The following is a 26,430-nucleotide window of genomic DNA, read 5'->3' as shown; positions in this document are numbered from 1 at the left end:
AATGTTCTCCTAAAGCATTAAAAGCGGTCATCTATTTTTAAATGTGGAAATTAATGTAATACAAAATAGTGTCTATCGGCAAACCACAGCAGTTCTTAATCACTTTTAATCTAAATCTTCCAGAAAAGTGCTTTGACTGATTTGAGTTACCATTTTAATGATACTTATTCCATCTCTTGAAATGAGACGGGCTGCTGTTTGAAAACACATATCATTCCTCATGCTGAAGAGGGTTTTTATCATTGTTTTTAAAGCAAAGGAAATTGTTAAACACACACACAGTGGGAGATTTTAAAAGATGGCAAGATAAGGTGCTTTGCCATGACCAAAGTTACTGACTTATAGAATCAAGGCAATGTAAGTGATTTTCAAAACAAATTCAACCTGAAATTTTGCTTTAGGGCAGTTGAGTATGTCCATTTTAACCCATCCTGAATACACTAATGATCTCTTGAATGGTATGTGAGGAAAAAAAAAAAAAAAAGAAAGAGAGAGATTATCCTAGTAATAAAATGAATAACAATGAATGGTATTCAATAGCTGGCAGATTTGGGACTGGGTGATTTAGCATTCTTTCAGGGCCAGGATATGACACTGGCACCTATTTTTGTGTCAAAATAGGTGCCAATATAGGGTGCCTGGGTGGCTCAGTCAGTTAAGCGTTTGACTTCGGCTCAGGTCATGATCTCCTGGTTTGTGAGTTCGAGCCCCGTGTGCTGACACCTCAGAGCCTGCAGCCTGATTCAGATTCTGTGTCTCCCCCTGTCTCTATCCCTCCCATGCTCATGCTCTCTCCCTGTCTCTCAATAGTAAACGAATGTTAAAAAAAATTTTTTTAAATAGGTGCCAATATGATGGTCCACTTTAAAAACAGAATTTTAGATAAAGCTTGTCAATTAACTAGTATAAATAATCTATTCTAAACTGGAAACACTTTTTGAATACAACTGCTATTTCCCAGATAATAGATGACCATCTCTTTAAAAACCAATTTTGTTTTGCCTTAATGACTGGAAATCTTTTAAAAAGTACATCATGTACTTCCTTGATTTCTGAAATAGAGCACACTACACCCAACTTTTCACTCAGGGAGAAAAGAAGAAAGGCAGCCAGGCTGCTGTCCTGACTCTAAATCAGTTGATCTAGGCCTGAAACACAAACCCTTTACTTGCTAACTAGGTTATGGGGCAGCAACTTTTAAACTGTAAGCTACTTCAAGTTCCTGTAATAATGCCTTTCAAAAGCAAGTCGGGTGAATACAAGCTGATGGTATCCTCCCTCCAAAATGTCCCCAAACTGCTACACTTTTTAATTCTTGTATTTGTTAGACTTACCTTTTGCTCCTTTAGGATTTTGCCATCTCGTATAATTTTTATGGCCATCAGTGTACCTGCAACAGGTCTTTTTTTACCTTGCCCTTCAAATGGTTGGCTGTGGTTTACAATTATCAGATAAGCATGTGGATGCATGTTAGTTTCAGTCTTAGAACAGACAGTCCCAGGAAAGGCCTGTGGTTCACATTTATTTGTAGGGTGCACGGGCTTTAATGGCATTGAAAGAGGACTTTACCTCCATTTTGACCTCAGTTTGTACTTCCTAATCAAGTTCTTTCCAGACTATCTTTTAACACAGGAAAAAGACCTAGCAGGCAAAGCCTCCTGTAAGGGGAACTGAAACTACCCCCTCAGCTAATAGGGCCTGCCCTGATACCAAGCAGGACCCCTGCCTAATCAACCCCAAGATAATATTGGCCTGACCATTACTGCCAGCTTCACGCACCCACGGACTTTTGTTGCATGTTTTCCTTATATAAACCTGAAAATAACTTTCTGCACTTTGCAGACAGTCTTGGAGACATTAGCCTGCCCTCTTCCCCATGTAGGCCTCATTGAAATAAATTCCTCTCCTGTTTCATCTCGACTCATCTCCCTGTCTTTGGATTCTGTCAGGGGTGAGAGTCCGAATCTGGTCTGTGTGGGATCTCTTTGAGCCCCAGTTACAACATTGATCTGCCTGGATGCTCAGGAGCCTCTGAGGGTCTTTCCAGGATCCTAACTCTGTGTTGTATTACTATACACATTACGAATATCGAAAAGGTCAAAAGTGCTTCCTAAATGTAAAACTAAGTACTTCCAGTTTTGTGCAGAAAATTCTATTAGTAACAGTGAAATCGTCAAAGGTCATGCAGCTAATGGCAAATCCAGAACTAAACCCCAAGGATCCTACCTCCCAGGTCAGCATTTTTTAACTCCTTGAAAATATTCTATATATTCTGCCTTCTTTTCCTCACTACTTATTTCTTACTACATCCCTCATGTTGATTTTTCCTATTCTAATGAAACTACTTTATCAAAAATTGCCTGAGTTTTATTTTTTTAAGTTTATTTATTTTTGAGGGAAAGAGGGAGACAGAGAGAGAGAGAGACAGAACTTGAGCAGGAGAGCAGCAGAGAGAGAAGGAGACACAGAATCCAAAGCAGGCTCCAGGATCTGAGCTGTCAGCACAGAGCCCAAAGTAGGGCTCGCACCCATGAACTCAGATAATGACCTGAGCCGAAGTCAGACACTTAACCAACTGAGCCACCCAGATACCCCAACATATTCCGAGTTTTAAATCCAAATGCTTGCCCAGCCTTCCTGCTATGCTTTCTCTCCAGCATCTTTCCCTTCTTGGTGCTCCTGCTCCTGTGTCCTCCCCCCTCATGATATGCTATCTGTCCTTCTCCAGTTACTTCAATAACTTTTCTTTTTCTTCAGCAATTCTTTCTCCTCTTCCAATCCCATCGGGGGTGGCATTTCTGAAAACACAGTCCCCAGCCCTCTTCTTGCTGCCCACTAGTCAGAAAAGACTGAAGTCTGAGTTGATCTCTAAATAAATTCTGCAAATGCCTCATAGACCTCTCACTCTACTTCTGTCACTCCAAGTGCAAAAACAAAATTTCACAAGCTCCTATTCGTTCACATTTTACTGGTTTCCTCTCCTAACTTTGTTACCTTCCAACAATGACTCCCTCTGACCCAGGAATTTTGACCTAGTACCCTCTCAAGCATCTCAGCAATTACTTCTCTAAAGATTCTCTGAGAGCAGCTGTTTACCCTCTGTCTTCAGTCTTTTCACATGATGGAAGCCAGCACCAAGTTCCCATTTCTTCTTATCTGAACTGGAGATACTGTTGTATCAACAGAGGTACTGTTATGTCCAAAGTATTTTCTAAAGAAAACAGGTTTAGCTGCTCGTTAGCCACATTTTCATTGTAGCTATTATCCTAGGCTCTCATCATCTTAAATCCGGACACTTCCTTTAGAAGAGCTTTCCTGACTGGAGCCTTCCCCGTGTGAACGGGTCCCATATTTTCTACCCATTTTTCCCTAAGCGTTGCTCTGAACATATCACTACATAGTAAAGAAACTATCCTGGCTGTATGTCACTTATCCCATAAAATTGAGAATCCTTTGTCAGATGTCAAAACTCTTCATAATGACACAAGTTGCATTTATTGAGTGTCTAACAGGTGCCAGTGACTATTCTAAGCATTTTACGTGCATTATTTTAATCCTTCCAACAGCTCTATAAATACAATTATACAGATTATTATACAGATTAAGAAAGGCACAGAGAGGTTATTTGGGCCAGGTGACAAAAACTAAAGAGTCAGCATTTGACAATTTGATTCCAGTGGCTAAGCTCTTAAAAACTACATTATATTCTAAAATCCATAATCGTAACCAACTCTAACTGTCCATCCATAACCCCCACTACACCCACTCAAATACTGCCATCTATATGGGAGAGTCATGTCTTAAATCAACACAGCCTTGCACTTCCCTTTTTTAACTCTGATGTTAAACCATCTAAATCTTATCCATGTCTCAACACTTAACTAGACTTACCACACTAATGACTCTTCCCTAAAATAGTCTACTCATTCTAGTATTGCTAGCCAGATGGAAAGTTCCATAGCATTATCTTCTTTCCTTATATTTAATGGGGTTCAAGACATGCTACCCCAAATAGGGCACCTTGGCATATTGAATACTTTAAGCTGAAAGAATTTGACAAAACAGCAGAAGCAGGGTCACTCTGACCTTTCCCCTCACCCTTCTCCCCTGAAACAGGTCAGAAAACCCTCACCTGAGGTTTCCCCCAAGATACCCTGGTTTATTACTTACCTCATACTCAACCTATCATATATTTACATAACCACTCAAGCGTAGCATAAACATACTCAGGTCTAACTCTACCTTTGGGGCTTCATTTCCTTATGAAGACTCCTGTGTCATGTAAAATGTATAATTAAATTAATTTGTATGCTTTTCTCCTGCTAATCTATCTTTGTCAGTTTAACTTCCAGAGCTAGCCAGGGACCCTGGAGCATGTAGGAAGACTTTTTCCTCTCCTACATATTCCATAACACCAAGCTCTGTATAAGTCCCATTGCATATTTTCAGTCAATATTTATTGACCAACTGATTTATCAACTCCAAAATGTGTAATTCCAACAGCAAAAGTCAAAGAAGAACATCAAAGAGAGAATTAGGCCTTCAGAAATGCCCAAAGCTAGAAAGAAGAGATCAGGAGATAAAGAGGCATAAAAATGAGTTGTCAAAATACTGGGAGAAATTTTTTCCATAGCTATCCCACTGCAAAGAATTATAACATTTGTGTAAATCACTTGCCTGGATATGGTAAATTATCTCATTAAATGTGATAATGGGGCAAATTAATAATTTCCACGTAATATTTTTTTAATTCCATGTAAGATTTTGAAAGTCCATTTATCTTAAGTGATTATTTTATATCAATCATATATTTTCACTCTAAAAAAATGATCATCAATATGAAAAAGGAAGACAGAAAAGAACAAGTATTCAAATTCAATTAACTCCACATAATAATTGAGTTCTGTCTTCCCTAGTACTCAGTTCCTTTTCTCTTGCCAGTTTTAAAAACGGTATTTTAAAATCTTAATCAGATCCTTTTTTAAAAAAAATTTTTGATGTTTATATTTATCTTGGAGAGACAGCATGCGAGCAGCGTAGGGGCAGAAAGAGAGGGAGACACAGAATCAGAAGCAGGCTCCAGGCTCTGAGCTGTCAGTACAGAGCCTGATGGGGGGCTCGAACTCACGAACGGTGAGATCTTGACTAGGGCCAAAGTTAGATGCTTAACCTAATGACCCACCCAGGTGCCCCTTAATCAGATTCTAAAATCACTTTATCCATATACATGTTCAAGGGTAAAAGAAACCTTATAAGAAAACAATACTGTTTCTTAACTTGATGGGTCCCTAATCGTCTCACAGCCCCACCCCTAGCCCCAGCTCTGCTTCTGTTGCCTTCCACACACCCACTGTGGGCTCAAACTATAAGCCTCTCTTACAGTATAGAGAAAAATGACTGGCTTTTGTTCCACAACAGAATCTTCATTTACAAAGACTGCTAATAGTGAGTGCTGGGTGTGTGAGGTAATGTTACAGGGTCTACATCTATATATAAACTCTGCAGCTGCACAGCTTTGTGATTTCCAACTCTCTGAGTATAATGCAAAGTCAAATGCCAGCTCAAAAAATAAATTTTAGAACCAGCATGATCAAATCAAGGGACAATGATTCTCTTTGCACCACCCGAACGGCATCTCATGTCAACATTAGTACTGTCAGCACCTGGCCTGAACCAGCTGCTCTCATCTTCTAAACTAAAAATAAGGTACCTGATCTAAAATAGCGAGGGACAATATGAGGGCACCATGTTTTATCAAAGTGTTATTTCAATTTCTCAATGAAAAGAAATATCTATATCTATCCATATCTATCCATATCTATCTATCTATCTATCTATCTATCTACAGGTGATAATGATATTGGTTTCAGAAGTACCTCACTTCCACCCTTTCAGGTCAGCCTTCTTTATTTTCTTATAAATTGTCAATGTATATAATGACCCAGTGATACATGATTGGCGTGTAATAATACTCATTAAAAACATAGTAGCAATGGCCCAAATGAATCCTGAGCAGTGTTGTTGGTGTAAACCATCAGCTGTTTTTTTTTTCTTTTTCTTTTTCTTTTTTTTTTAGCTGCTTTCTTTTTGAGGCCAAATAATTGTGAAACAGCTAGAATGTTTTTCCCCTCTATGGTTTGTGATATATTCATTCTAAATGCATCTTGAGTGAAATCTAAAGGAGCGTTTTTAATTTAACGTGTATTAGTTAAAAGTCTCTTAGAGAGGAGTAGGTATAATATTTTAACTTTTAAATATTGTTAGGTAACATCTTCCTATAGGCTTTAAACAAAACATTTTTGTCTTGTTAAGGCGATATTGCCTAATAACAAAGGGTTGGTAACAATATCTCAATTAATTTCAAAGCAAGTATCAATTTTTTTTAATTCAATTCAGCTACAAGATATACAAATATACCTCTCCTCAACCTGTGATCCACACTCAAGCTCTACAGGAAGGCTGCCACGGAGAGATTCTGGTTTGGCATGGCCACCTCAATGCTGGCATGATTTACTCAGCTGTCAAGCATCTGGATGGTCACCATGGAAAGACAGAGGGAATATCCATGTCCCACAACATGTAAACGGGAAATGTTCTACAAACATGTGCCTAGAGAACGGATCAAGACAAGAATATAGGCAGCTTATTTTTTAAATTTCAATAAAAATTATAAATTCTCTCTTACCCTTTTTGTTTCAACATGAAGAAATAAGCTCTTTATTTAAAAATATTCTTTGTATAATACATTTACTAGTACTTGCAGAGAAATACTGAGTTGATTTCAGCTACGTAAGTGGGAAAATGAGAAACTGTGACCACTCAACTGCCAGATATCCACGGGCACACGTATGTTTTACATTGACCACATCCTTTTTGTCCTTCTTTTAATACCTTCTGCTTAGTCCAGTGGGTTTCCCATAATAGCTGTTCAATAAAATGTTTTGAGGTCTTTTTTTTTCTTCCCAATTTTAGATACAGCACTGCTGTCAGCATGGTGAGCAAATAAAGACAGTGATGAGAAATAAACCCCAGGACTAAATTCAGGACTGAAATGTGGCATCTCAGCTATAGAACTTTACCTTTAGAAAACACACAGAATCTTTTATCCACTTTTTTTTTCCCCTGAGAAAAGATGTACTTAAGTGTCACGTAATCATCTACAATCTTATCAGACTATTCCTTCTCTTTCTGCTATTTTGACTAAGTACTATTTGAGCTGAAAAAATAAGGCATAACATCAATGAGCAAACTGTTTCATTTAAATCAGTAATGTTGGTCATGCCTTCCAGCTTTCCAGTGTGCACTCGTATTCTAGTCCAAGAGTTAATTTGGGGGCTGGCCCAGATTTCTCCATTTAAAAGCTAACTCACTGGTGTCCCTTTAATGTCTCTACTGGAAGTACACCCTAAATAACTACCCCGGTGGTATGGCGCATCTCTGAAGGCATGTCCAGAACCCAGCTTTCCATCACATTGCTTTAATTGAGTGCCGTTCTTCTTTGTTTCCACTTTTCTTTAAATTAGCAAGTAAGGCTGGGAATCCTCCAGACTCAGTTCAGACTGTATTTTCTAATTAGATGATTGGGAAACTTTAATTAATAAGATGACCCCAGCATAAAAATTAGGTCATACTGTTAAGCACTTATAGCTTACAAATTTTAGCAAGCACTGACTTTTGCAAGTCAGCCAACTTTGTTAGTTCTCAACAATCCTTTAATTAGGCTAGACAGGAAGTAGCATGCACTAATGTGTGTCCTGGCTGAATTCCAGTGGGGATGATTGCAATCTGGCCTACCTAAACTTCCACCGGTTCCATCTGAATACAGTAGTCTTCTCCATTCTGCCTCTATTTCATTCTGCATTGGTGCTTTATGCAGGTTCCTGCTCTTCACCCTAAGCACTGAGGATATCCAGTTAACAGGACCTGCTGAAAACCGACCACATCCAGAACAATGTGCTAAGGAAAGCAGAGTGTATTCTAAGAAAGCCCACTTCCCTTTTCTTACATGTATCCACACACACACCTGAGTCAATTCTTCTGAACAGCATCATTTTTATTCTCTTCCTTGTTCCCATTGTATACCCGCTGCATCCACTACATGCACACACACACACACACACACACACCTTCCACACAACTAAACTTTCAGAGGACCTACGTACATCTTTAGAAGATTGCACATAACTGCAATTATCATATGCATCTGGTGCTAAGTTTATTGAGGTATTCATGTTAGTTTTTTTTCTTCCCTCTATTACTGTTATTTTGCCTGTACTGTATTAAGAAAACTGCATGAGGTGATATATTAATTTATCTCTATACAAATGTGAAGATGGAAAAGTACTTTCTAGCCTGGATCTCCCAGAAAGAGACAATTTTTAAATGAAAGATTTAATCATAAAATCTTCAAGCTAAAAGGACCTTCAAGAAGTCATGTAATTTACTCTCCTAGCCCTAGGCATACAAATCAGAGTCCACCAAAAGACTGCGTTACCAAAAGAAATCAAGTTGGGCCAAGAGAAATTATACAGTATAAGATAGGATAATTTAAAAGATTAATCTCTGCTGTCTTGCCATAGTTCTTTAGCAATAACTGGGCCTTCTGGTGAATCAGGATATCAAATATTAAAACGCTGTTGAATATTCTGGGTCTGGGGGATCACCTAAGGAATATTAATAGCTTAAGCATTTTTTAATTTAAGTTTGTGAAAGGCAGTGGTTATAATTTGTGTGTGTGTGTGTGTGTCTGTGCATTTCCATAATAGTAAGGAAAAGTTTCCAAATTTCTTTAGAGCCTTAAAAAAGGTTTACTTTTTAACTTGCAGTCATACTAACTCTTATCCAAATCTTTTATTAAATTAAAAACTCACACTCTGATCTAAAATTTCGTATCTTGCTCTTCATATAAACAGTTACATGTCTATCTCATAATTAATATGTATTCTTCATATGAAATCTTTCTTAATTAAGCCATTTCATGAAGATACATATAGTACGTGCACATTTTAGCAACTATCGGAGTTGAGAGAACAAATTAGAAGTGTCAAATATTCATGGACAGTCTTTACTGGCACCAAAGGAAAGATCATAACATTCACCAGGTTTTAGATAACATCCACCTGGTGCAAACTAAAAGGAGCAAAACAGCCAAGAATGCAAAGGCTTGGCTGAGCACATAATTGGCCCTAAAAAGTAGCTTTCAAATGAATCTAGATTCAGCAGTGCCTCTCCAGTAGATATTCCCACAAATGCTTACTGGATGTCTCAAGCTACCTTCCCAATTCCTAATGTATGTCTCCTCGTCCCTAACATACATCTCAACCTATCTCCCAATCTCCTTTTCCTTTCCTCCTACTTTCCCCCACACCTCCATAGCTGCTAACCCACCGGCCTGCTCTCTTCATTTACTACCTGCTTCAAAACACAATAAAAATCAACTAGAAAGTTTTCAAAATGTCTACATGACTAGACTACTTCCCTAAAAACTTTATTTCCAAATATCAAGGGGCTGAGGGAAGGAAAGCTGGTATTGACTTTTTATAGAGCTCCCAATGATGGTCACCCAGGGCCACAGTGCATAGGGCTTGACTGTCACAGGTGCACAATGGCTGGGCTCAAAGCTACTCTTCCCTCATGATCGCCTCCACTGTTCTCCAGACAACTCCAAATTCAGTATGAGGAAAACCTGCTGTTACTGCTAAGTGCTCTTTCTAGGGCTTTGCTCTAGCTCAGTGCATCTCAGCAAGAGGGCTATTTTGTAATTTGGCAATGTCTAAAGACATTTTTGGTTGTTACAACCAGGAGTATGCTGCTGGCATCTAGAGACCAGTGATGCTGCTAAACATCCTGTGATGCACAGAACTGCACCATGCAACAAAAAATGATCCAGTTCAGAATGCCAACACTGCAGAAGCTGAGAAACCACCTTACCTGAAACCTACCTTTCCCTTCCTTCATCACTCCACTCAACATGCTTGTTAAACATTTCAATTCTTCTAGTTCATCCTCCTGAATCCCACTAACCACCCTCCTTTTCCAGCTCCAATTGCCAGCTCACACCAAACTCTCCCCAAATTCTCACAATTACCTATAATCCCTACAACGCTCTTCTTCTTTCTGGCTGTGTTCCTCTTCATATCTTATTTCTGATCATCTTTAATAAAGCCAAAATATACAGTGAGGATTCTTCTATCAGCTGGTCCTCATGGCCTTTCATCCTTCTCACCACTGAACCTTCCACCCAATTCACCAATCAAGGGCCTCTGCATGTCCCCCAGGCAATGCTCCTGTCCAAGACCTAAACCCCTATACATATTATCTCACCACAACCACTAATACAACTACCTTTTCTATTATCTCCCTTCAGCTGAACCCACCTTCTGTTCTCAAACATCTGCAATGGCATTCCAGTAATCTAACCACCCCTTCCATTCTGATTCTGACATCCTACTCATGGTCACCCAGTCCTAACTCATATTTCAAGACCCCTTAGAGCCCTCCTACACCCTCAGTTTTGTTCAATCTAAGAACAAGGAAACTTCCATTTTCTGCTTTCCCATTCCAATTCTTAGAAAGATGGGGAGTTATGGAAAAGTAGTTAGTTCCCCTGCAAATGCATGCCACCCAGTTTCAATAAGGCCTTTGATGCAATTTAGCCATCATTTAAGTTATCGCTGCTCAGCCCTCACATTCCCCCACAGAGCTTGCTCCAAACCTCAGGCTTTCACTCTCACTTGGTGTTGCTTCTTATCCCGCTATGGTGAATGACTGTGCCATTCACCTGGAGAATTTACATCTGTACAACTGCGTACCCTACCTATAAAGTTTAAACTCCCTCCAAATGTGCTTCAGTCCATCCACAAACTGCACCCCTGCCCATTTCATTCCCTGCCTCACCTCCCAATTCTCCCCTACTTGCCAGCGAACCTGACTGTTCAATGTCCCGTGCATACACTTTCATTCTCACCTTCTTCCTATCATTTCTTTTCTTTTCTAAGTAAGCTCTACACCCAATATGGGGCTTGAAATCATAACCCTAAAATCAAGAGTCGCTCTACTGACTGAGCCAGCCAGGCACCCCCATCATTTCTTCCTCCTGGGATTCTCTTTTCCTCAGGGTCTAATTACGCCAGTGCTTCAAACCTTGCGTGAACAGCCTATATAGACATAACTGATCACTTGCCCCAAACCTCCATAGTACTTCATTCTTACTTCCTTTACAGTTCTTATCTTCCCATGTTATACTGCAGGTAACTACACATAACATTTAATCTCCTAGACGAAGGCCTGGTTTGTTTCCACTGCCCAGCTCGACTGTGCTTCTTCTACCTTGAATTACACACACACACATGCACTTACATATGTGTATATGTTATCTTTACAATACATCATAAATAATGTATATTGAACATATATATATTCAAATATATATTGACTAATATATATTGAGCATATATATATAAAATCTCCTAAAATGTTTTACAAAACGCAACGTAACTGAATTAAATTTGTCAATAAGTATCTTGATAAAATGGTAGACTCCCCCCCCCCCCAAAAAAAAGGAAAGGAAACATTTATCAGCAGTTTCACTTAAGTTTCACGTATCAGGTTGAGAAATCTGTGAATACCCTCAAGTCGTATGGGCATTTTTCTGGTGAGAAAGCTCAGAATTTTTCATTGATTCTCAAAAGAGCCTATCATGCAGGAAAAAAAAACCAACAGTTAAGAAGTACTGCTGTGGAGAGAGATGTGAAATAGACAGAATTCACTGTATTATTTTAATTCTGATCTAAGAAAATCTTTGGGATATATAATGTTATATCAATTGCAGCAAATAAAGCTAAATAATATGAATTTGAAATATATGAATTCACATTTTTTAAAAAAAATGGCCCAGTTTACATCAACATTTATTTTTCACCAACACTGATCTTTATAGTAAGCTGAAATACAATCTTACAGTACATAATGAACAGAGAACAGTAAAGCATTTTTAAGTACTATCACATTAAGCAAGTAGTATGGCTTCATAAATAAATAAATAATAAGAATCAGGTTGCAATTTAAACTAATCTTCAGTTATTACAACCACTAAATATTAGATCAATCCGTGATAGAAACACAGCTTGACATTCCTTTCAGCTAGACCATATCCTAATTGCCAAAAGGACAGAAACATACACTTAATTTACTCAGCACTTGTCATTAGGCTATTCATGTGTGGACATTTCATAAAACCTTCCTCTTGAAGCTGATTTAGTAATTACTTAATTTCCTCCCACTGTTCATTAATTCATTTGTTCATTTTAAAACAATCATAACTGGAACACACCATTGCAGGTTAGGAATCAACTCTAGGTTGGTTCCTAGAGTTTCATTGGGTCTTCCTCTGCCAACGCCCCATGGCAGGGCCCTAGATAGAGCTGCTTCTCAGCCTCTGATAGTTATGTACTGCTGCACTCAAACCACATGAGGGAGACTTTCAGGCTCCCAAAGACTTTGTAACAGAAGATATTTTTATGTCACAGATTGCTATTCAACCAAACAGTTGAAATCCCTCCTATATAAACTGAGATCACTGCCTCTGCCTCAGTAAGTTTGCTAACACTTGTCCACCTATCCCTATTAAAGTTCAATATGTAACATTCTTATTCACATTATGAAAGATTACATTTAAAAATGGGCCTACACGCAACAACAGAACTATTTTGCGTGTAAAGTCTGCATCAAATTGCTATAGAAATCTCAGAAAAATTCATTGGGGTTTCTTTCTCTACTTAAGGGAAAAGCTCGTATTTTAGGCTGCTATGGTACTTAACCCTAGAGTCAAAGTAAGCGCAATAACATAGCAATCATCACTATCTCATTCTTGTGAAAAGAAAGTGGAAACCAACAGGTTTCCCTTAAGAATTAAAGTAAGAGAGGCATATAATTAAAGGTCACTAAACACTGTTATTATAAGATTTTCATGTACTAAATGTAAACTGAACTTATACCATTTGCCTGGTTTTTAGGACAGTTTTTTTGAACAAAAAATCTATTCCAAGACAGTCTACAAAATAGTAAACTGGGAGAGCAGTGTCCCCTGTATCTAAGAGCTTGTGGAACTTCTCGAGAATGTTGTAGATAAAACCAGAAATACATTCTTGAGAAAACTCATTAATGAATTTGCAGTCATCTTCACAGACTTCACTAGACTATCCTTTAAAAATGTATACATCATTTTAAGTAAAGTAGTATTATTTGCCTTTTAACCCTTATACATTCAGGACCCAGCCACCTCTCCCTAACGTTCCCCTCCTCCCCAACCCTGTCCTTTAGAAGAAAAAGAAAACTTTCAATACCAAGCCAAATAAAAGCAAAACTTAGGTTTATAAACACTGTTGAACAGTCATAATTTAACTACTATCCTTTGACCAAATAAAATAGAACCACATTTTATGAAAGATGGGCAAAAATGAAACTCCATTAATCCCTACTGATAAGGGTAAGAAATACATAACGCTATACATAGCTCCAATAGTTTAGAAAAATCACAAGTTATAGGTTGTCATCAAATTTTTGAGCAAGCCTTTTTTTTAAATTTTTATGTATTTAAGTAATCTCTACACACAACGTGGGGCTCAAACTCACAACTCTGAGATCAAGAGTCACATGCTCTCCTCACTGAGCCAGCCAGGCACCCCAAGCAAACATTATTTCAAAAGGAGGAAAAGGGGGGAAAAAGACCCAGAGCTCTTTACATTTGTTAATTATCAAGTCTACAACAGCTTCTAGAGATTTCAAATATGTAGCTCATTCCATCGCTCCCAATAACTGGAGTTAAACACACCCACAGACTCTATCTCATATCTGCACCTCAGAGAAATCAAATGGAGCAAATAGGTAGCATCTAGATACACCATCTACTATAGGTCAACTATCCCCTAATTTACAGATTGAGAAAGTGAAGTGAGGATCACTGTGTTCACAGAGATAAATTATGACCTCCAGGAGCAAGCTGCCTTCCACCACCACAGGTGCCATAACAAAGGAAGTGCTCAATGCCAAGGCAGGTCAGCAGAGCCTTTCTCCAGGGGCCAAGATCACAGAAGGCAGCTAGCTACTAGGCTGTAATGTTCTCCTTGGGACATGTGAAAGTTTTCCCCACTTTCCATTTCCTAGTGACATCAGAAACTGTCCTTTATAAAAATAATACTCTAGGGGCAACTGGGTGGCTGTAAGTTGAGCATCCGACTTTGGCTCCAGTCATGATCTCGCGGTTTGTGAGTTCAAGTCTTACATCAAGCTCACCACTGTCAGCGCAGAACCTGCTTCAGATCCTCTGTTCCTCTCTCTCTGCCCCTCCCGCACTTGTGCTCTCTCAAAAACAAATAAAAGATTTTAAAAAATAATAAAAATAATACTCTAGTAGATCTCCCTTGCATATCTCCTATGGCTAGAAGTTCCTATAGAGTAGGCTCATATGAATTCCCTACCCCTGAACATTTCAGACGTAATATTGACCCATCTATCATTCGACACATGGCTGTCAGTTAAAACAGCCTCCTTTGAAACACCTCCTTATTCTGTTGTGTCATTAGCATCATACAGATGCATACAAAGACTTCTGTTAACAGAAGAGATTTGATTCCTCTATTCCAGTCTAAGACCCATTTGTTTTCAAAGAACACAACATTGTTGAGGCTTTTAAATGTGTTACTGTTTTAGTGTGTGTGCATTGATTAGAAAACAAAAGTCAGTAGGAGAACCCCTTACCACCAGCCCTGCAAAGACAGACATTTAGGGTCCCATGCTGGAAGAGCAGGCATGGGTCAGAAGTAGGCTGCTGGCACTGCTCCTCACCTGCAACTTTTATAACAAAGTGCTTCAGCAGATGCCCTCCCCCCAGGGGTCCTCAAGTTCCAAATATCCTTGGAAACCCACTGCAACATGTTGCCTTCTTTGTACCATTACCAGTCAGACCTGAGTTTCAAAGTTAAGATGTGTGATTTTAGTGGCTGAAACATAATTCAAGAAACTCGAGTAAATACAGGAAAAATAAGAGCCAAGTATATGAAAACAAGATCCCCTTCAGTTATTTTAATTATGTGATAATAGTGTTGGATATTCTTAAACATCTCTATGTATTACTATTTTGTTAAATACTTGCTAAGTAGGTTAAGAGTTTCCGTACTGAATTTTTAGCCTTTAAATATTGTTTAGGTAATAATTTAATATTATTAACTTTTAGGGTGCATCATTACCCTAGAGTAATATTTCACTTAAAAGTGTTTCTGAAAATGCTAGTTCCATGGAAGATTAATAGGGGATAGAAGGAAAAGAGGTCCTTAGTTCACTGCAAGCACTTTATAAGTATTGTGGAGTTAAATTGTGGAATTAAGCAGGAGTTTCTCTCGTGTAGGACTTCTAGGAGCTTCGAAGATGTGCTGTGACCCCTGGGGGTAGGAGAGAGGATAAAGCCTGCAGATCCCACAACTTACTTAACCTCAGAGCTCATGTGCAATAGAGCATTTTGCAGAACTTGTGCCCATGGAACACAATTCTAGAAACGCCAGCCTGAGGAAGGACCATGCTGATTGGTTTGTAAGTTTAAATTTAATTCTTTTTTTTTTTCACGTTTATTTACTTTTGAGACAGAGAGAGAGACAGAGCATGAACGGGGGAGGGTCAGAGAGAGAGAGGGAGACACAATGTGAAACAGGCTCCAGGCTCTGAGCTGTCAGCACAGAGCCTGAGGCGGGGCTCGAACTCACGGACCGCGAGATCATGACCTGAGCCGAAGTCGGCCGCTTAACCCACTGAGCCACCCAGGCGCCCTTTAAATTTAATTCTTAATGAACACTTCAAGAAGGTATATCAGACACATATGCATTTCAAATAATCTGAACCTAGTGTTATAATCCTTATTGAAATTTCCCCTCAAATGATAAGAAAGAAAGAAATGTTTCTACAAGAAATCAGATGTTACAACTAAGGCCACTGGCCAAATGATATATAAACAGCCCATAACTACCCCTACCGCCACTGGGGGAACAGTTCTGGAAGATTCAACTGTTAATAATTACAAAGATTTTCTAGATATCAGAAGTTTAGGAAGCTCTTCTCACATGTGTGAAGCTCTTTCATGTGTAAACTTTGAGCCTTCCCCACCCCTTCCAGGCCCCCCCCCCCCACATGCTCCTTAAGCAGGAATGATTTGCCTCATTCTTCAAAGGAGGAAATGACAGTTATTTGGTTGTTCAGTACAGAAGGCTGGCTAGGTGTTGAAAAATCTGCCCCCTCACTGAATCCAGTGCTTTCCCAGCACACCCCTTCCTCTCTCTCTCTCCCCCAAGGTTGTGCTTGGCAACAGTGAGAAGCTATTCCAGAAATTCAGACTGAAGGGGTAGGTTAGCAGAGAGAGGCCACTGAAGGAACCAAATCTGCTCCAGCGTGACAGGCATACAGCGTATAGGCTAGAGGCACTGAATCCCTTTCAGATTTTTCATGATCTCTATTCACTACAAAGACACAAATGCTGCGAAAAGATCTTCCATTTATTTCCCTTATTTAAACTTCTGAATAGGACCAAGCTAGAAGTCAGAAATAGACACACTTGGTCCTGAAGAATTTTTTGTTCACGTAATAACAGGCCAAAGGAAGAATGAGCTAATTATCTAGTTGGGTTGAAAATTTTCAGAAACAGGTTCATGTATTCATGTAACACCCTAAGTGAAGACCTGTGTTTTATGTCAGTAGTTCTCCAAGTTTGGTCCCTCACCAGCAGTGTCACTGTCACCTGGGAACTCCTCAGAAATGGAAATTCCAGGTCTAGGACCTCCCAAAGACCTACTGAACCAGAAGTCCTGGGGTGGGCCCCATTGATTTGGAAAAAAAGCCCTGCAGGTGATTCTGATGCACCATCAAGACAGACAAGTGCTCTTATCTCAAACAACCTATTACTCCAGGTTATTTCCCACAACAATTAATTGTAACTATATTCTCACCAATCAGTAGTCTGGATGCATTTAGGATGTGGGGCATGTTTTAAAAAACAGCAACAACAACAACAGGTACATAACATTACTCTGCATTAGCAATTCATCAGAAATTGGTTTCAAAAGGAACAAGAATTTCCCATAGAATCTTTTTTTAAACATTCATATCAAAGTTTCCAGCTCATACTTTGTGCTTATTTCTCAATAATTGGCCTGAAATACACAGTAGCTGTAACTCTCCCCCCACCCCAACCCCCTGCCCCTTGAAAAATGACAGAAACACAACCTCATCATGAGGGCTCACGTTTCTAGGGCAGAACCATAAGTATGTCTTGCACTGTTTGGGCACACTTGAAATCTAGTGTGAACAGCAAGCAAAGCTAACTGTGAGGGGCTGGTGCCTCCTTTTATTCCCTACTCCAGGCACCAGCAACTCCTAGTTGTGAAACCCCAAGTCTACCTGGGCCTGTCAGGCCTGGACAGAAGCCTGGTACCAACAGCCCTCCAGGAGCCTGCTTAGGCTTCTGTTGATTACTGGCTCAACAGGAATTAGTAGGTAGATGCTGCCTTTGTTAGTAAAAGAAATGGAAGCTAGGACAGCTGTATCCTTTCATGTTACCTGGAAGGTGGAAGGGATTTCCTGAAGCTCAGTCTGGCTTTAGGTGGGACAGACCTGGGTTTGAGTACAAACTCTATCACTTGCTAAGAGAGTGAGTTAAGAAAAGTCACTTAAAACTTTCTGAATCTCCATTTTCTCCCTTGTAAAGTGAGGATATTAGTGTCTATTACCTATGCTGTAGAATTATTGGAAAGGAATCAGTGGGGGGAAACAAAAAAAAATACTCATTTAGCATTTAGCCCAAAACAAGCTTCGAATACATGCTAACAGTTTTCATTATTGTTTAAGTATTTTACAAAGATAGATTTTTAAAGCATAACACAAAGCACAAACTTTTTTTTCAAAGTACACAAAAAAGTCAGTTTGTCGTAACTTTTCAAAAAGAGTTTCTACAAAGATCAAAGTTAGCATGTGATCCAGAATTAACTTAAAAGGTGAAAATTATTAGCATAAGTCACTTTATTCCATCCCAGGTTGAATGAAAAAAAAAAGTCTACAGCTTCCACCAGACTTAATGTCACCAACGTTTCTATTTGTTAGACCCAGTGCCTGGGTTAGAGTTTAAGCACAAATGAAAAACACTGCTTTCAGGAAGATGAAGCAAGTAACTCCTTTAAATAGTGATGAACTTTCCAATCTAAATATACCTGAAATAGTTTTAAAAAATCCAGATTAAAATTACATTGCTACCTTAACCCAGAGAAAGAAAACAATATAATTTTATCTTATTTCTTCATAGTTTTTAAATATCCTTCAATTTCTTGGAATCGTTAGGAACAAAAGTTTCACACACTTAGTTCCATTCTATATGTAGAAATTAAGTGTTAATATAACATTTGTTTCTACTGTTGTTACAGGGGAAAGGGAACCTTAGATACATTTTATCTCGATGGACTATGTATTTCATTATATTGAAAATAAACAATAACCCAGTTCTCTGGGAGGAGAGGGGGCCAAAATTGGAAGAGTTCACTACATAGATGAAAAAATAGAACAGAAATACTTCTTGTGTATGTATTTGATGTATGACATTTGAGTGTTATAAGTCCTGGAAATAGAAAATTTTCCATTATTAGCAATATTAGTTTCAAAAACTATTTTTGGAAAAATTACACTGAGCTGCTTGAAATTCTACCAAATAACACAACTGAAGTATATCCTTTGAAATTTTGGCCATTAGTAGAATATATACAAATACTGAATGCAACTGAGGTCATAATTCTAATATTTTTATTTCCGGTATAAATCTAGAAGGGTTAAAATGTGTTTCTGTCTCGGATTTCATTTTTGTTAAGCACACACATGCATGAAAAGGAAACAGAACAAGAAATAAAGACCTCCTATTTCAAGGAGTCCCTGGCTGCCATTCCAAAATTCTTGATTGGGCAAGTAGAGAATCTGCCCCCCAAATAAAGCAGGATCAGAGGGAAAAGGAGGTAGTAATGCCTATTCACATTTCTGGGCCACTGCCCACTTATGGGCTTCATGCCAGGGATGACTCTGGCATTCTGCACAGGGGATGCTGCCCATCCAAGCCTTTATTTGAGAAAGCAGGGGAACAGCTCTGTACAGATTGGCTCTTTGAAACTTTGGGTATATGAAAAAAAGGAACTGCCACTTGGTCTGTGAACCAAGAAAGAGAGCTGGACACTGGAAGGAGTGTCTATATCTTTCTTGGTAAACATTAGAGTAGAGTAGTACTGAATCAGAATGAAAGAACAGATCTAAAAAAAAAATACACACACATACACACAAGACAATGCTGGGATGCAAAAGTAGAAAACATATGGAAAGAAGAAAGTTATTTTATAACTTAGCAAATTCTTAGCATATTTTTACATCATAAGTTTCTGAAGCATTATATGGAAATCGTTAGTCCACAAGATTTAATGTTCACAAGATTTTATTAGCAATGGCATATGTAGATTCATAAATCTAAAATTTTAAATTATCTCACTAGGGAAGGTTTGCGGCAGGTACAGATCTACATTTCTGAGGAATTTCCAAACATGTCAAAAGTATCCGAGGTAAATCCTAAGACTCTACCAGCAATTTTCAAGTCACTTCACATCACGCTTTGTTTTTTAAAAAGTAACGAAGGTCCATGTAACTATGAACACAGCACAAAGTCAGAACTGACAGCACCAAAGTATTCCATAATTATAATAAGATTGTTTTTATTTAGTCCATGTATGCATTCAGGGCTTCCTTTTCTGATAAATGTGTACTTCTAAAAATGCTTAGTAACTGCTCAGTATCAAGTCACTGTTCGGTAAAACTAAAGATCATTCTTAAGTTTCCAATGTGCTTCTTCACACAGCTGCACGCACGTATACTAACACAATTCTTAGGTGCACCTGCTCCAAGTTAGCAATACTTCATAAAGCACACGGCAAGGATGGCACCTTCAAGGGTTAATCTGCTAAACAGAAATGTGTACTTTTAGCAGTTTATGGCACATACACTTTGTGCCACAGAGGAATCTGGTGTACAAAAACGTGGACGAGTTTTAATTTTCTTCCCTGAAAACAAAGCTGTCTTTTGAAACTGAAATAAGTTATGTTCTTCGATATTATAACAACTAAGTGGTCTTCACTGAGGATTATCTGAGGAATTTTTGCAACATTTAGATAAAGTCCTCTTTGATTCAGCCAAACACTTAAGAACAAAAAGAAAGAAAAGAAAAAAAAAAAACAGCTGAAACTTTTTCACCAGCTGCTGAGTTGTAAATAAGAAGTTTGACTGTTCTTGTCCTGTGCCACTATATCCAACACAGCAAATGCAGTGATGAGTTTGTTACTATCTGAAATCTTCAGTTTCTGAGCATTAAGGACAGCAATGATAAAAAGAAAATTACCTTCTTGAGATTAAGAGCTTAAACTTTGAACTGTACACATGAACAAATCTGTTTCCAGAAATCACCCCCTTTTTCATCCCAATCACCCTAAAATCTGAAGTTGGAATTACCATACATCTCAAAGATTTTAATTTATGATACATAGAGGTAGATATTTTTTCATAAAATGGAAGTTTTGTATTGAATCTCCGTGGCATGAAATTCTAAATTCTTGTCTTATAAACTGATTTCCTGACTTTTAAAAGAACGTATGTTTATCCACACTTGTAGTCTGACAAATATTAAACTAAATGCACATTTACTATAATTAAAAGCTAAGATAGAATCCTGATAGAGAAATTTCTCTGGAGAGTTTGTCTCTGCCCATCACTTGTTAAAAGATCAAACACTGTGTCTGCTCTGATAATAACCTGATGAATGAGCTTCCCACCTCCACCATACCTACGAGCTACCTCATCCTGTACAAAGGTCAGTTGCAAGTTGACGTAGACATAAATGTTTCTTTAAGTCTATTTAAAATAGAGATACCCCACTTACAGAATTGGAAATAAATGTTTCCAGAAACTTAAAGTTACTTAACAAGGAAATTTAATAAAGTTTCTGTCCTAGACTATTTCTGGCTTTCATTAATTTTAATGTATCTAAGATTTATCTGTATAACTACCAAAAAACATGTCCAGATGTTACCGGGATGCACACTAAACACTTCGGAAGTAAACAAAAGTAGGTGAACTTTTGTATCAATCAATGGTACTGAGTCATAACTGACTCCCGAAACCCGGCTACTTATAAAACCACTTCTACTCATAATAACTCAAACATAATACAAAAAGTTTTTAAAGGTCTATCAAGAGCAAAGGAAAACACATATATCCACCTATAGCGTGTGTGTGCTTTGCAATTATTAATTTGCAAAGAAATTATTTTATTTAAAATTAAATACTGTATTTCTACAAAGCAACAACCACCAGGAATCTCTGAGGTCTTTTAAATGTGATATTTCACCTTATCAAAGCAATGAATGTTCTTTGTCCTTTGTTTTTTGTTCTGCATCTGCATTAACATGGCTGCTAATTATATTAGCCTGGTGGCACTTAAAGTCTGAATGGGAAAAATCACATGATTCTTACAGAGCATCCTTAAGATTCAAATGTATACCTGCTTAGACTGAACACCCTTATATTACAACTGCCTCTATTTTGTTACAAAACTTAGCTTTGATTCAGAATTTGTTTCATAAGTGATGTAGCACTTCTCCAATACACCATCACATATTTGCACGCACATAAATAAACACACACACACACACACACACACACACACAAGAATCTTTAGCCTTATTGTGCCATTTTGTACCTTTAGGTTTCTTTTTCGTGTATCTATGTGTTTCTAAAATTGTTAAGTTCTTGAGAAGTTTGTATTCATCACACAACATGTCACATGGATCTAATGCCTACAATTGCCATAATAAAGCCCTACTATGCTACACAATTAAAAATTAAATCACATTTAATTTTTTTTAAATTGAAAAGAGCAAAAGAATACTCTTACCCACGCACTCGTTCTCACAGTTTTATGTTTTTACACAGTGAATCAGCAAATGTATTCTTTTCTGAATCATATATGACCACAGGAATGTTTTGATAACGTTTATACAATTTGGCATAGTTGGCCTAACCAGTGGTTTAACAAAGTAAACTCATTGTTCTGATTAGCTTTATCATTAAGAGTAAAAATCCTTCATTGCAAAACTTAAATTAATATATAGAAAAGAGAAATAAACCGGTTTACACATCACGGAAAAAATATTATATTCTTAAAATTATATTTATAGTTCCACCTTCTTTTTCTTAAAACCAAGTCCTTAAATTCATAGATCAAAATACATATCTTGAGATAACTTTACTGGGGAAGGAAAACACCCCAAGACAATATGCAACAAAAAGCACTCCTTCAGCTAAATAGTAAACACAACAACAACAACAACAACAACAACAACAACAAAACAAACACTCTTGGGCTTCAAGACAATTGATAAACAATGAAGACCACTTAAGGAATTCTTCTATCAGTTTCAATAGGAAATCCTTGCTCTTTTGAACACTTTACTGATTGGGCTCTCAGAAATCTCCTTCAATCTTGTAGTCCTTTCAGCCTTTATGAAACAATTGTTGGAAATGTGGGTGGCTATTCAGATTAATTTATACTTTCCAAGGAAAGCTGTTTGATAGCAGGAGTGAGCAAGTACTCCCACTTCAAATTAACCACTTACAGTGGTAGATTTTTCACCTCTAAACTATCCTCAGCCCCTCCTTTGATTGCCCTTAGAGAATTTAAATTCATAGACTTGATGTTTTCCATTACTGGCTTCTTGCCTCTTTGCAAACATACAACATTCTTCAAAAAGCATATATAATTCTCCATCCTATAGGATCAGACAATATCTCTATTTCAGGAGCAATTACATACATAATGTGAGATTGAATAATTTTCCTTAGAATTGCTTTTAATAATTGCGATTTAAAGACTACTGGTTCAGTTTATGGCAGTGGTGTTACTGAGTTCATTTAAGTATTTCTCTTCAATCTACATACTTTTAGAACTCAATGTGGCTTCTAGATCAGACTGGTGTAAGGATACCACCTGCCCTACATAGTGGTCTGTTAGAGCATTATACTTACAAGACAATATATTCCTTGAAAAATAACACACGTCAGTAAAGAAACAAAGATACTGCAAAAAAAAAATAGTATATAGAAGAAAAGTCGAAAATTCCATATCTCTCTGTTTTAACACCTGTATAGTAAATTATATGTGACAACCACGTTGTTACAGTAACAGGAATGCAAAGCATAAAGGAACAAGAGATACATCTTGCTTTGCTTAAAGAAATTAAAGACAAGTTTAACCCGCACCTACCAAACTGTCTCCAGAGGGACAGAAATAGGTGAGGGTGGAAAGGCTCACCTCCCCTGTACCCCACAGTGCCTCTCCCTGAAATCATTTTAAACATAGGCAATCTATCTGTCACCTTCTCTCTTTTATCTTTCCTTCCATTCTAATCAATGGCAGACCCATTACCGCACTCCCCAGCCCAGTATCTCAAAGGCGCATTACAGAATAAGAGGACCCAAGTGTCACTTACCAGTTGCATGCCACAGATAAAGATAAGCGTGCACCTGCCACTGCAATAACCCATGGTTTCCGAGACCCCTGCCACAGCCAGACTGTCCCACGTCGGCCACCGTCGAGCCCCCACTTTATCCAATCAGATCGCGGGGAAGGACAGGCAAACCTGCCGAGGGCTCGGGGGCTCCGGGCTGCTGCTGCCAGTGTCCTGGGAAGTGACAGGCATTAGGACCTGCTGGCGCGGCGGCGGCGGCAGCAGCTCCAGCCGCGCCCGCCAAACATACCTTCACTCGCTCGGTGCACACGCCGCGCCGCGGGCAACGCCGCCCGCGGAGACGCGCCCGGGGCCCGCAGGGGCAGCAGCGGCAGCCTCGCAGCGCCGCCGCGCCGTCAGGCATCTGGCCGCGAAGTTTCGCCCCCGCCGCTCCTCGCGCCGGCTCGCCCCACGCCCCCCAGCGCGGCCGCCGCCCGACGCGCGCTCGCCCTGCGCTCTCCGCGCGCCGGCTTCGGGGGCGGAAGAAGCGCGCGCGGGGCGCTGCCCGCCTCCCTGCGCCGCCCGCGGCTCCTCTGTGCCGGGCGCTGCGGGGCCAAGCGGGCGGGGGCGGGGCGCGGGCCGGGCGGGGGCGTCCGGGCTCCGCGGTCCCGGGCGGCGGCGGCGGCGGTGGCTGCCGCACGCAGTGCTGCCGGGTCCGCGCCGCGTCCAGCTGCGGCGCTGCCCCTCCCCTCGCCCCAATGTGCTAATCCTCCTACAACAGATCCTTCAACTGCTCCCCGCCTCCCCTGCCAGAGACGTAAACTTCTCGCAGCCCCGCCGGGGCTGCCTCTTGAGGGGCTGTTGTCTAGGTGGGAAGAAGCGGCGCAGAAGCGGCGGCGGCGGCGCTGGGGACCGCGGGGCGAAGAGTCCGGGCGGCATGTCCGTGGCTTTCTGGGCTTGCGTGGGTCCTGGTCCCGCAGCCGAGCCTGAAGCACTATGAGCGAGCGCCTGTGTGTGTTTGGGGAGAAGGGACGAAGAAGAGGGTTAGGGAAGGGGGGTGGGGTGATGAAACAGGGGTGCAGCCACGGCATCCTGACCGGTTGCAAAGCCCGCGAGGCGGAGGAGGAGGAGGAGGAGGGGAGGAGAAGGCGCGCTGCGGCCGCAGACGCACTGCCAGCCGCCCGGCACGCGGCTCCGGAGGATCTGCAAGGGCCGGAGCGTGGAGCGCCGACCCAGCTTGGGAAAAGGGACCGGGTTGCTGCTGGAGTTGGTGGGGAATTTGAGAACCGGAGACAGTAGGGACTCAATGAGTTGCGTTGTTGCTTTAAACTGTTTGCACTCAAGAAATTAAAGAATAAGAGACCATTTTAGCGGTCAATGACTACAGCTTTAAGGACCGTCCCAGCTGGGTATGGATTCCTGAAGGTGGGGATGCTCCAGACCCAGCTCTGGAGCGCCGGCCAAAAGCTGGGCAGAGGCTTCGGAAACCTGCAGAGACCTGCTTCGGAGCCCGCTGCTGCCACCTGCGGGTGGAAATCAGAAGAGCGAAGCAAGTTGGCCCAGGTGGCGGCCCCCGGGGCTTGGGTGTTCAGAATCCAAGAGTCAAGTTTCCTTTTTAACCCCCTGGCAGCTTTGTGAAGGTATTACTGACTTTTCCTGGAGGTGAAGGTGTAGTGTTGAGATCCGCTGGGGAAGTGAGTCACTAGAATGAAGAGCTGAGACTGATGAGGAAAGAGAATAGGAAACCAAAGAGCAAGCATGTCCTACATCCCGTAGGATAAAGACAGATGAAACCACCACGTCAGGCAAAGAGCTTTCCATAGCAAATGGGATTTGGCCCTTCTGATGAAATGCCATTTGTGTAGGATAGTGTTATGCTGGGAACCACAAATAAGGATTCCAAATGATTGCTTCCTTTGAGTAAATATTATGACATACCAGAACGACTAAATATAAAGAAATTGAATAGGGCATAGGGACCCTAGTCTCCAGAAGCCTGCTACTGAATTTTCAGAAATGTCAGTCGTAGAGAGCCAAAAAGGGATTTGATTTGTTAAATTTTGGGGAATGCAGATATTTTATTACTGTAATGAAAACGCCTGCTTTGAATCACCCCATTTGTAAATGGGTGTTTCTCTGACAAGTGTCTTTCAATGTTTAAGGGAATTTAGAGAACCCAGTATATTCTGTTACCCACTGCAGGGGTCTGGTAGGTAATAGCTGCTCCACAACCCCTGCTAAAACTGAAGCCAGAGGTATCTGGTACAAATGTTTCTTTTAGTTATTGCTATTCCATCTTTATACATGTTAGCTGTCATGGCTGCTTGGCATGCAGGTACTTTTTACTGCCAAACAAAAATAAGGCTGTTAAGTGGATGCTGAATATTGAAGAAGCTCCTGCCGTATTGTGGAAAGCATTGTATTACCTTTTTAAATTCATAATAGCAACAGTGCATGTGGATCCAGCAATAATCCTGCAATGGTTTGCAACCAAACCACCAACAGCCTGAGTGGCCTTTAGACTGTATAGGTTAAAGGAAAGCGTAATGCTATCTTGCTGACTCTAAGTGCCCTGTCCATAGTCCCTGGATACTTGCCTTTCAATACATGCCCACCTTCTTTCTGCAAGCACTTGGGACGATCTGTCTACAGGCTCTTTGTAGCCACAGGAAGTTCTGGACTCCAGAGTGAAGTTAGAGCTGTGAGAACAACTCTTGCCCAATAATGGATGGGAATTAGTGGATCAATATTCCAACTTCTCAACCCAGAGATGGGAAATTCTGAGACATACTCTAGCCTACATCATTAACTTCCCCACCAGGATTGAGCCCATAATGTCCATGGTTGACCATATTGGTCCATTCATGCACCC

At 40.0% G+C, this 26,430-nt stretch overlaps 1 protein-coding gene across 3 annotated transcripts in view; it reads right to left on the bottom strand.

The window, feature by feature from the left end:
• Positions 1–23,661, bottom strand: part of NKAIN2 (sodium/potassium transporting ATPase interacting 2) — a 986,091-nt gene extending 962,430 nt beyond the window's left edge. For 2 of the 3 annotated variants that reach the window (XM_007078666.3, XM_042987109.1), the window contains exon 1: positions 23,601–23,660. In XM_007078666.3, coding sequence (XP_007078728.2) covers positions 23,601–23,654 — 54 coding nt within the window. In that variant the 5' untranslated portion in view covers positions 23,655–23,660. Of the gene's footprint in view, positions 1–23,600 lie in introns of all 3 variants that reach the window. The other variant, XM_042987110.1, reaches the window with a different exon arrangement.
• Positions 23,662–26,430: the final 2,769 nt, after the last annotated feature.

Source organism: Panthera tigris, chromosome B2 (assembly GCF_018350195.1).
Source record: "Panthera tigris isolate Pti1 chromosome B2, P.tigris_Pti1_mat1.1, whole genome shotgun sequence".
NCBI lineage: Eukaryota > Metazoa > Chordata > Mammalia > Carnivora > Felidae > Panthera > Panthera tigris.
The sequence above is the reverse complement of the archived record's forward strand: the minus strand, read 5'-3'. Positions and strand labels throughout refer to the sequence as shown.